This window comes from Gopherus evgoodei, chromosome 8 (genome assembly GCF_007399415.2).
Source record: "Gopherus evgoodei ecotype Sinaloan lineage chromosome 8, rGopEvg1_v1.p, whole genome shotgun sequence".
In the NCBI taxonomy this organism is placed as follows: domain Eukaryota; kingdom Metazoa; phylum Chordata; order Testudines; family Testudinidae; genus Gopherus; species Gopherus evgoodei.
In genome coordinates this window covers 70090057-70102711 of record NC_044329.1, presented here as the reverse complement: position 1 = coordinate 70102711, position 12655 = coordinate 70090057, and the positions used below count along the sequence as shown (strand labels likewise).

The 12655-nt window shown below is 40.0% G+C and overlaps 2 protein-coding genes across 4 annotated transcripts in view; both read right to left on the bottom strand.

Moving 5' to 3' along the window:
• Nucleotides 1-1357, bottom strand: part of CLCC1 (chloride channel CLIC like 1) — a 33491-nt gene extending 32134 nt beyond the window's left edge. The window contains 1 exon segment of the mRNA XM_030574014.1: nt 990-1357. The gene's annotated coding sequence lies outside the window, so the exon portion shown is untranslated.
• A 2770-nt stretch (nt 1358-4127) lies between these two features.
• Nucleotides 4128-12655, bottom strand: part of WDR47 (WD repeat domain 47) — a 50216-nt gene continuing 41688 nt past the window's right edge. For all 3 annotated transcript variants that reach the window (XM_030572741.1, XM_030572742.1, XM_030572743.1), the window contains 5 exons: nt 11129-11298; nt 8383-8553; nt 7710-7841; nt 6328-6546; nt 4128-5504 (listed from right to left, as the gene is read on the bottom strand). In XM_030572741.1, the coding sequence (XP_030428601.1) occupies nt 5362-5504; nt 6328-6546; nt 7710-7841; nt 8383-8553; nt 11129-11298 (835 nt within the window). In that variant the 3' untranslated portion in view covers nt 4128-5361. The remainder of the gene's footprint in view (nt 5505-6327; nt 6547-7709; nt 7842-8382; nt 8554-11128; nt 11299-12655) is intronic.

The following is a 12655-nucleotide window of genomic DNA, read 5'->3' as shown; positions in this document are numbered from 1 at the left end:
TAAATAGATGTAAGTCAATAAATGCTGATTTATGGTCAGATCTTTATTTATTGAACAATGGCACAATATAGATCCCTGAGACCTGCAAGTGGATCCATAGGGCTTCATATGCTTGGATAAAATTGCAGGATTGGAACTACTATTTGTTAAAGTAAATTATCAAAAGGATTAAAATATTACAAATCATACTGAACAGAAAAATACTAGAAAGTTTCATAATTACACAGTGTGAACAGTACCCATATTATATTTTCCTTTTCCAAATTCCAACCATGATAAGCATATCAAAGTGAGAAGTCAAGTAGTGAGAGCAGGACTTTTATTTTATAAATATACATGTGTAAAACAACTGGTTATGGATAAATATTGGTTGTACTATTATCCACATAGTGTCTTTGTGTGCCATTTTCTACCTACATTTGCTACCAGTAATTAAGAAAACCTATTACTGAACCACAGACAAAGAACAAAACAGGAATGACACATAACTGTTAACATTTGGAAGAAAATAAATCCTCCCCCTATTAGTCTTTTGACGACTCCTGACACATTTTGCAATCAAGCTAAACCCTGGGACTTGAGTTGTGCTACGTCCAGCTACCCACATGCACTTGGGGGCTAGTTTCCTGCACTGCCACGGCCTTCAGGGAATCCCCCCCGCAACCAGCGGCCTCCAAATCCCACAACCCCCCGCCAGGGAACCGCCCCTCTGACTCCGAGTCTCACTAGCCGGAGACCCGCCCCCAACAAACCCGCCCCAACATAGGAGCCGCCCCCCAGAACCCGCGAGAGGGAGCCCCCCGCCCTCCAGCCCGGGAGCCGCAACCGCCCCCACAACGTCCCCAGCAGCCTGCCCCCGCCCCCGCGGGGGAACCGCTCCCCGATTCCCACAACCCCCCGCGAGGGAGGCCGCGCATACGCCCCAACCCCCTAAAATCCTCCCCAAATCCCGGCGGCGGCGCAGCAGCCCAGCGAGCGCCCCAGCTCACCTGCCCTCTCCCCCGCTCGGCTCCGGCAGTCTCGAGCCCTCCCCAGCCCCGCTGCCAGCGCAGAGTGAACCGAGCGGGTCAACGTATCCGCACGGAGAAGACGGGACCCCAATCCATGCGCTCGGCGCTCCTCTCCATTCTGGACAGAAGCGGCGGCGACGGAAACCAAACTATACGGACCGTGTGCTGCTAAGGAGTCGTCCGTTCAAAACGGCACACCGCGGGCGGGCAATGTAGGACATGGCTCAACCCTGACCTGAAAATGCCTTTTGCCTCCCTGCTGAAGCTAACATCAAGACTCCAAACTGAGACTTGCAAATTAATTCCAATTCAGTAAACGGACACCATTAAATTAGGCTCGGATAAAGACACGGAGTGGATGGGTCATTACACAAAGTAAAACTATTTCCCCATGTTTTTCCCCCCTCCTATTCCTCACAACTTCTTGTCAACTGCTGCAAATGGGCCATTTTCATTACTACAAAAAGTTCTTCTCTCCTGCAGGTAATAGCTCACCTTAACTGATCCCTCTTGTTAGAGTGTGTATGGTAACACATTGTTTCATGCTCTCTCTGTGTATTATATATATAATATTCCTACTGTATTTTCCACTGCATGCATCCACTGAAGTGGACTGTAGTTCACAAAAACTTATGCTTAAATAAATTTGTTAGTGAGATGCCACAACTGCTCCTGTTCTTTTAGCAAGGGTGCCATTACAGTGGTTTGCAGCATAAACTACTGTCAGCTGGACTGAGAGCAGACTAAGGCCATGTCTACATCTAAAATTTTGCAGCGCTGGTTGTTACAGCTGTATTAGTACAGCTGTATAGGGCCAGTGCTGCAGAGTGGCCACACTTACAGCAACCAGCGCTGCAAGTGGTGTTAGATGTGGCCACACTGCAGCGCTGTTGGGCGGCTTCAAGGGGGGTTCCGGGACGAGAGAGCAAACCGGGAAAGGAAACCAGCTTCCCCGCGGTTTGCTCTCTCGGTCCCGGAGCCAGCCAGCAAACCGCAGGGAAGGAGACCTGCTTGCTCGGGGTTCCGGGACCGAGAGAGCAAACCGGGAACGCCGCGGTTTGCTCTCTCGGTCCCGGAGCCAGCCAGCAAACCGCAGGGAAGGAGACCTGCTTGCTCGGGGTTCCGGGACCGAGAGAGCAAACCGCGGCGTTCCCGGTTTGCTCTCTCGGTCCCGGAACCCCGAGCAAGCAGGTCTCCTTCCCTGCGGTTTGCTGGCTGGCTCCGGGAACGCGAGAGCAAACCGCGGCGTTCCCGGTTTGCTCTCTCGGTCCCGGAACCCCGAGCAAGCAGGTCTCCTTCCCTGCGGTTTGCTGGCTGGCTCCGGGACCGAGAGAGCAAACCGCGGCGAAGCTGGTCTCCTTTCCCGGTTTGCTCTCTCGGTCCCGGAACCCCGAGCAAGCAGGTCTCCTTCCCTGCGGTTTGCTGGGTGGCTCCGGGACTGAGAGAGCAAACCGGGAAAGGAAACCAGCTTGATTACCAGAGGCTTCCTCCTTCCACGGAGGTCAAGAAAAGCGCTGGTAACTGTCTACATTGGATTACCAGCGCTGGATCACCAGCGCTGGATCCTCTACACCCGAGACAAAACGGGAGTACGGCCAGCGCTGCAAACGGAGTTGCAGCGCTGGTGGTGCCCTGCAGATGTGTACACCTTCAAAGTTGCAGCGCTGTAACTCCCTCACCAGCGCTGCAACTTTCTGATGTAGACAAGCCCTAATTTTACAAAGACCCTTGGGCAAGCAACTGTTTCTACCAATCTCAGATGGATTTTAAAATCAGAAAAGGTGAAAGGTTGTGTAGCCAGTCCTGGAGTGATCCAATTCTCTCCCCCCATGCCTTTGCGCTTACTGTGACATGTTATGCTGCAGGTTTTTGTATGGTTTATCTTGTATCCAAATAATCAATTACAATGTTTTACTTTCTCTAATAATTTGGCAAGTACTTTATGATACATAAAACTTGTCTAATCATATTTTCTCTCATTCTACATTGTGCTTTATGCATGCTCTGACCATTAAATAGGTACTGGTAAAATAAATGAATCTCTTTTTGTCATATAAAAGTTTTCTTTCTAATGAAGTACCATATAAGGTCATACATTTGTATGATACAACAATGCAAGAGACAAAGTTGAGTCTAGAATGAAGTACGCAGGTGAAAAATCATCTCCAACAAAAATTATTACATTTGGATGTTGGACTCTTGCTGACAAATGAGAAACAGCACTAAACTCTTAAAGTGGTAAGAATAAAGCTAATCAGAAGATTCGATAAAGCAAAGCAAATATCAAGTTACATTTTCCAAATGATAATGGAACTGTGAATAAGGCGTCACGAAAAAGCAACACACAGTTGTCATATCAAAGGGAGGGGTAGCACACCTACAGGATAGATGGAGATATGGCAATTTACCAGCTGAGGATCTCCTCACATTTTCTACCTCTTTGATGGGTGTATTCCAAATTATTGTCCTCACACTCAGTGGTTTAAAGGTGCTGTGTGGAGCGGTGGACAAGATACCATTTTGGGGGAAAATTTCCCCTATGCGTTGTTTGGGTATTCTCAGATGCATGGTTAGGTGGTCTGAAGAGCACACGGAGGATAAGCTTGGAATCTCTCAAGTGTTAAAAATCAGAATTTGTATAGCTGCAGTGTTAACACAAATCACAACGGGGAAGCAGTGATTAGGACACAGACATGAAAAATGGAAGAGAAACCGAAGTTTTGTGGTAGTCAGGAATTCAGTTGAAATAAGATGCTCAAATTTTGAATAAGATCTAGCAATTTCCCTGCAATAGAATTTAACATGCAATCAGTGTGTAACAATATTGTGTGACTGAGCCCACAGATCATCAACCAGCTATATGTATGGAAATAAGACAGGACAAAAGAACTAAAACTCAGACTTAACTTCAAAATTGCATTGGGGGTCTATATATAGAACAAGAACAGACTTCTAGAATACAGTAGCTCTGCTAAATCAGTTACTAAAGAGGATATAGAAAGTATAAAGTCTTTATCATAACATGATAAACCTAGAGTTGAAACATGGAGATTTATAAAAGCAGTATAAAAAAGACCAGACTAAGAGATAGTGAAATAAGTAGTAGCTGTGCTTTCAGGTGTCAGAGGTCTTTATTGAGATTATAGCAGAGATACACTTCCATAATAATCTTTTCACTTTTATACAATTAGTTAAAAAATGCTTGCTACAGTGAACCGAAATTTAATTATTAAAACCAAATAACTGCATTTCAAATAAATAAATAACCTAAAATGTAAGGTTTTAATTTAAAAGGAACTGTACAATATGAAAATATAACAATACTTAAACATTAGAATCTAAAGTTTCATAGAAATAAAACTGCAATTCTGCATTACATAGTGCAAGAAAGAAAAATCCAAATATGCGTCTAGACTGGGAAGTTAAATGATTTAATTTTTTAAACTATCGTGCAGACAGCATTTTAAGCCATGCTGTTGTCTATAAGTGTTAAAAGGTACCATTTTTCTTTGAGAGAACAGCTAGCCATTTAGCTCACGGTGACAACTGCTGCCAATCCACACTCTTTTCTACAGTACATTATACACAGAGGTTTCTGTTGCATTCAGAATGAAACATTACATGGTTTCTGGAGCAAACCCAACATTTTACTTTTTGTTTTCAAGATCTGCCTGTTGAAAACAATATCATGTAGTAAAAACAGCAACATTTCACCCAGTTTAGGTGAAGAGCAAAACACACTATATAGTGGACTATCATCAAGAAGCAGTTACTGCCTAGTCACCTTTAAAATTTTACAATTATACATACTAAAAAAAAAAAAAAAAAAAAAAGTATGTTTAAACTGTGGAAAGGGGGAAAAAAAAAGTCTGACCTCTGGTTGACAAGTGATGCATACAATAGAAGTGCGAAACAGCAGAAGAAAATTTTTATCTTCTACATTTATGTGGAACTAGTTACTGAGTTGAATAAAAGTGTAATTCGGTTTAAGTTTCTATATAAAATTGTCATTGAGGCAAAGACCAAGGAATGCAATTAATACTAAACTGTAAACACATCATTAATCTTACTTTGAGTGCACATTGACAACATAAGTGCGCTTCCAACAACTTTGGCAACAAGACTACAATAGGTCACAGCAGCAAGAGTTCACATGGAAGACAAAGCACTGCAAAATAATACTAACACACCAAGACCTCCTAGCAATCAGAAAAATCTGTGACAAGTGCCTCTTCTTGCTAAGACACTCTCCTGGTCAGATGCTGCTCTTTGAATCCCTAAATTATTATTTTTATAGTCCAGTAGTCTTATTTCTCTGTGCTTTATCTGCATACATTGCCTTAGTTGCACTCTAACCGTTGTAGGTCCAAAGTGTTACAGTTCTGTCCGCAGAAGATGACAAGAAGGATAGATCTTGCGTATGCCACCTACACTGAATCACTTTGTCCTTATGTTCTCCTACCACCATAATAGGAAGTTGCTTAGTAAGGTCCCCTAGGAGAGAAGAATAGAAATAATTACTTGTTTCGTGAACACTTAAAATAATTTTCTTGAATAAACTCTACATATCTATTTCACTTGCTAAATAACAAGTTACTTCATTAGATGATAATTTAAAAGTACCTAAAGAATATTGTTATAGGAAGAATGCACATAAACCCTTTCATTCACATTAAAGGGGAAAAAAAATCTATTTTGGAAGGCCCATGACAGTCTTCTTTTCAAATTCAATATAACTGACTGCAATAAATAATTATTTAACATTTATACTGTAGCACTGCCTAGAGGCCAACCAGGTTGGGACTCCATTATGTTAGGTACCATACAACTGTTTTCAACACTGGTATTCATAAACAAAAGTTTAAATAAAAATTAATGGTCCATAAAAATCAGATTGATTGGGGGACTTGTTCAATTTCTTCCTTTTGACTAATCCCTGTCTCCCCCAAGAAAGGAAAGCTAAGCATATATTTTTCTTTGTGAATTTGAGTTTTCTGCACACCACCTCAAAGCAGAAATCCAGTCATTAAACAGATGCAAGTTGTTCCCCATACTGCAATTATATTCCTTAATCATATTTATATGTCAGACTATAGTCTTGACTGTAATAACAGCAATCTGTTGTGAGCTGACAAGAATCATAGTCATGTGTATTCTAAACCTTTTAAATTTCACTTTATAGCCTTAATAGATATCAGATTTCCACATTTTCAGAAATGAATCTCTTTTGATCCAAACTTTCTTACAATCTCTGATATTAACAAAACACCCTTCACTGCTCAGTTTTGCTTAATACATTTCACATCAGATGAATTACCTTGCAAGTCTGTCACCTTTATTTTCATATCATAAGATCCTGTGAGCAAGTAGTGAGCCCCAGGAGAGAAGCGAACAGAACGAACATCACTGGAATGAGGATGATAGCTCTGTACCATTCGTCCTCCTCGAATATCATACAACATGCAACTGGAGTCTTCTTGCCCTGTAGCTAGTAGGCGACCACTAGGATCAACAGCTACAGATGCCACAGCACTACCTATAAGAAGAAAATGCCATCCATGAACTAATATAGACTTATGGATATGTTCTGCATTCTTTTGCATATAGAAAGGTTTGAGAGAGGTTTGTAGAACCGTTAATATTAAAAAGGTAAAGAACATATCTAGCCAACTTAAATGTACTTTCAGCTCCTTTTGTCTATATTAAAAGACAAGTCTTAAGTTGTATTGCCCCCATTTTATAGTTTGCCTTGTAGCATATGTTGATTTCTAATGGTGGAGTGGTAGCAAAGTCACATTTAAAGCTGCATCAGAGAATTGTGTTTAACAGTGGAAAAAGATTAGGAATATCTGCTCAGGTGTTTCATTACAGAAAAAGGGAATATCCAAGAGTGTTGGTGGGCTTTTAATTTTCTGCATAATTAGAATCTATAGCAGAATAATGCATTTATAAATATATTGGCAAAAAAGAGATTGTTTTGAAAACAAGTTCTGTACCTGACTCACTTTTTTCAAAATACTTCTTGTGTAGAATACTGTACATCTGTAGTTTAGACAAACACCATCCTTTGTGTATTTGCATTTTGGAGTTAGAGAAAACATGTTTTTATTTTCTGACTTGAGCTGCATCAGTTTGGAAGTGTTTCATTAACTATATGAGGACATCACTTGCTAGGTAGTGTCCAATGACAAATCTGCTGTTGTGTAAACGACAAATTCCAACAGCCACATTTAACTCCAAGGTTGATGTTTTTAACAGCCTAATATTCCTTACAGCCACCATGTTTACACAGGTTACCAATTTAAAAAAAAAAAAATCCCTGTTACAAAGAGTGTCATTCTTTGTAAGGCAGTCTGTCAGTCTAAAGTGTTGATTTTTTGGAGTAAGGTTGCACATTTTCTCTGTTTTAGAGCATCATGTAAGCTTATGGTGCTATATAAATAGCTATTAATATCAGAAGGTCACAAAGCAAAGAACTAACCAGCTTCAGGATATAGCAAGGATATAGCACGATAACCAGGATATAGCAAGTTTTTGTTTTTTAGAACGAGCAACTGGGAATTGTTTTGAACAAGCCAGAAGGCTTCATTTTACAATACAAGATCCCTGTTCTCAACAAACCAATGACAAGAACCATCTTTAAAATATGTAATTGTGCAAGAAGTTTTTTATTCGGTGCAAAAAGAGCAATAGTGTTACCAGTTCCATGAAATGTTGTTCCAACTACACGAACACAACTCGGTACTCTAAGATCCCAGAATCTTACAGTCTTGTCTTGCGAACCAGATGCAATCATCCACCCACTCCATGTATAAAGTGCTAAAATATGACCTGTAGATAAGAACATGTTTTACTTTACTAGTATTACTCATTATTTAAAGATCACTACTGAATTCTTCGCATATTATTGTTCTGAATATGCTCTTACACATTAAGTAAGATCATCAGCAGCATACAATTAGTAGATTAAATGTTTTATTTTGGATTGAAGAAAGTAGTAGTCTTGGATAGATCAGAGGGTTGGAGGTAATCAACTAGCTCTCTTCAGATAGCCTTTGTTAGCAGATTTCTGTAGGTCTCAATTTATTATCTGTTACTCCACATATATGCATCTCTTGGGAAAGGTTGCAATGTGGCATGGACTGAAGAAGTGACACCAGTACAATGGCAACACCCTGTTCTACATCTTCCCTAGCATTTGCAGGGAGACAAAGGGCTTAAAATATGTAACGGTCTAGATTAATGACATAAAATCTCTCCTGAGTTCACTGTTGATAGGACAGAGGTGCTGTCCATAAGAAGAGCATGATTTGATCACTGTTGTTACCAGTGCATAGAACAGACTGTTACTGTTGCATTTTTATAAACATACCAGTATGGCCACTCAGAGCATGCAGGCCTTGACCTCGCTGGCAGTCTGTTGTGTAAATATTACAGTCTCCTGCTCCAGCGCTAATTAAAATAGCACCACCGCTTTCTGGGCCTTCCATAAAAGCAAGATCTCTAATTGTCCCATCATGCATACTGAACTCCAAGTCTGGTCCTGAAAAAATTTAAAATAAACCAAGAACAGAGTGAGATATACTTTGTTTAGTATAAATTAATTATGTAATCATTTAAGCAGTTATTGTGACAGTGCATTACTATTAATTAAAAAGCTTGAGTTTGATATTTGTAACAATTTCAAGGTGGAGAATACAACTTCATAAACATAGGATAAAATTTCACACTTAACGGGCAAACTGACAGATTTCTGTGTATCAGAGTATATTAACTTTCTGTTTCTTCAATATTAGTTAATCCCTCTGTGAGAGGTTCACATCTTAACTGAAATAAAATAACATGAAGAAACATATTGAAGTCTAGCTCCAGAACTGAGAATCAACTATTGGTTGAACATAGACTCATAGACTTCAAGGTCAGAAGGGAGCATTATGATCATCTAGTCCAACCTCCTGCACAACGCAGGCCACAGAATCTCACCCACCCGCTCCTGTAACAAACCCCTAACCTACGTCTGAGTTACTGAAATCCTCAAATCATGATTTAAAGACCTGAAGGTGCACAGAATCCTCCAGCAAGTGACCCATGCCCCACGTTGCAGAGGAAAGTGAAAAACCTCCAGGGCCTCTGCCAATCTGCCCTGGAGGAAAATTCCTTCCTGAACCCAAATATGGCGATCAGCTAAACCCTGAGCACGTGGGCAAGACTCACCAGCCAGCACCCAGGAAAGAATTCTCTGTAATAACTCAGATCCCACCCCATCTAACATTGCATCACAGACCACTGGACATATTTACCTGCTAATAAACAAAGATCAATTAATTGCCAGAATTAGGCTATCCCATCATACCATCCCCTCCATAAACTTATCAAGCTTAGTCTTGAAGCCAAATATGTCTTTTGCCTCGACTACTCCCCTTGGAAGGCTATTCCAGAACTTCATTCCTCTAATGGTTAGCAACCTTCATCTAATTTCAAGTCTAAATTTCCTAATGTCCAGTTTATATCCATTTGTTCTTGTGTCCACATTGGTACTAAACTAAAATAATTCCTCTCCCTCCCTGATATTTATCCCTCTGATATATTTATAAAGAGCAATCATATCTCCCCTCAGCCTTCTTTTCATTAGGCTGAACAAGCAAAGCTCTTTGAGTCTCCTTTCGTAAGTTTTCCAATCCTCGGATCATCCTAGTAGCCCTTCTCTGTACCTGTTCCAGTTTGAATTCATCCTTCTTAAACATGGGAGACCAGAACTGTACACAATATTCCAGATGAGGTCTCACCAGTGCCTTGTATAAAGGTACAAACATCTCCTTATTTTTATTGGAATACCTTGCCTGACGCATCCCAAGACCACATTAGCTTTTTTTAACGGCCATATCACATTGGCGGCTCATAGTCATCCTGTGATCAACCAATACTCTGAGGTCCTTCTCCTCCTCTGTTACTTCCAACTGATGTGTCCCCAATTTATAACTAAAATTCTCAAGGGTATGTCTACATAGCAAAGAAAAAACCGTGCCTGGCCTGTGCCAGCTGACTTAGAAATGCAGCTAACCTGCGAGCCCATCTCCATTGCTGTGTAGACTTCTGGGCTTGGGCTGTAGTCTGAGCTCTGGGACTCTCCCACCTCGCAGGATCCTAGGGTTCAAGCCTGGAAGGCTATAGAGCAATGCAATAGCCCTGCAGCCTGAGCCTCTTGAATCAGAGTCAGCTGGCACAGGGTATAGATTTTTCTTTGCTGTGTAATCATACCCTTGATATTCAACCAATAGTTGATTCTCAGTTCTAGAGCTAGACTTCAATATGTTTGTTCATAGTATTTTATTTCAGTTAACAAAAAAACCCCACAGTTATCTAACTGAAATAATATTGTCAATATTAAATTGGAATATATTTATCAAAGTTAAAAATAGGCTAATTATCTTGAAATTCCTGACCAAAACCTTCTGTCAGATTCTGCTTATTTATTATTTTTCTTAAAGAAACCAAAAAAGTATGCCAGGCACCTCTGAATAAACTCTCTTTGATCTCACCTGCAAATCAGTCGTTAATCTGTCACTGCTGAGTATCTTCTAGCATTTCAAAACTTCCAAGCAGGATTTCCCTTCTCCCCAAAACATGTGTAAGTACAAATCAGGTACTTAAAGTTGCTGATCTGGAGCTCAGGTTTGGCAGTATTTTAACCTACCACTGGCTCAGGACTAGGTGTGATAATCTAAGGCTATGTCCATACTGCCCATGTTACAGCGTGGCAGCGCTGTGACGTGGGCAGTGTAGACATGCTTTATTGCTGGGGGGAGAGCTCTCCCAGCGAGGATTTAAAAAAAAACACAAAAAAAATCCCCCCAAACGAGGGGTGGTAGCTTTATCGCTGGAAGTGCTGTTTATACTCGCGCTTTTCAGAGCTAAAACTTTTGTTACTCAGGGGTGTGTTTTTTCACACCCCTGAACGACTATAAAGTTTTAGTGCTGAAAGAGGCAGTGTAGACACAGTCTCATATACTTCACTGCCATAATGACAGGTATAACTCAAGTTGCTTTGCCATTTGTCACTAACATGACCATCCCAAATAAATGATAACATGTTATAGCAGTATATAGATATACCCTACCTGTTGCATTACAAGTTTCTGCATTAAAAGGTAGTACTTTAACATATTTGTCATTAGAACCAGTAGCCAACAACTGTCCACAAGGACTCCATGCCACACAATAGATTGACCCTTTGTGATGTTTGTTCCTTTTGAAACGAATATCTGGTTGTCTAGGAGTGTTATAAGCACTGGAAATAAAAAAGAGAAGTATTTCTTTTATATGTAAATATAGAATATGTAATCTAAAATGTAAGTCAATTGTATTATTTAATGTAATAAGAAATCCAAAGTAGGCAAGAAAGTTAATTTCTACTTATTTTTCAGTTTTCTAGGCAATAAAAGTTAAACTAAACTAAGTGTGAAAGTATAGTGTTTTGCTGCCACACAGGAACTATGTTCCCAAAACACATTTTAGCTTCCATGCATTATGCAAACATCTTCCATACCACACTTACCATGGTCTGATTCCTTGCAAGCATAAGTCCTCTAAAGGGCAATGAAAGTGGACTAGTGTGGGTGGTAATTTAAAACTTTTGCTTAAAAAAAAAGTGTTTAGTTTTAATGCTGGAAGGCAACTAGGGTAGACTATTAGGATAATAGAGAAAACACAAAGAAAGCTCCTCCATGTTCTCCAATATTTCACTACAAAAACATTCCAAGTGTGACCTGAAACAGTTTTCTACAACACACACTAATTAAGTTATGAGTGTTCTTGATCGGAGGGAAAAACCCAGCAATCTTGAAACAAAATTCAGAAATGTCTGCCAGAGGTACCTGATTTGACACAGATAATACTTAGCTATTATTAAAAAGGCACTGTCTTAAAAAAAACAACAAAAAACAAAACTCAAAATTCAACAACTAAACAAAAAATAAAACAAAACACCAAATACCTTATTTTCAGAGTCCAAAACAAGTGAAAACCAGGGAGAAGTATTTCTTTTTGTATCCAACACTTTATATATGTGCTTGATTTCAATGGGACTACTTGTGTACTTAATGTTAAGCATTTATGTAAATGTTTGCAGAGGCCTAGGAAGGAAGTAAACCTTGGTTTTCTTAGGTCACCTTAAAAGACCTACTCATACCAACATACCACTCTACCTCCATGTATTGGACATTAAAAAGTAAGGGAGAGGAGAAATATGACACCAAGAACATTTCACCAATTAACAAGAAAGGAGACTGGATGAGGTAGTCCGTGGAAAAAGCACAGCTAGTTCTGCTCCTCTCTAACGAACTCTCTCAAAACTCATTTAATTATACATGATAGTCATAACCTTCCTGGCATTATTTCTGAACTTCCTAAAACAGCCTTTACTTACATCTGGCTGAGGGAAAATTCCCTTTCTCCAATTATTTCTATGGGTTATTTAGACATGAGTAAATAAAATGCTTGTAGGAAATTAGTGGGAAGCTACAAAGTACACCACTACCTCGATATAATGCCACCCGATATAACACAAATTTGGATATAATGTGGTAAAGCAATGCTCTGGGAACTATGTGGTGTGTGTGTGTGCGTGTGCGCGCGTGCGCACGCAC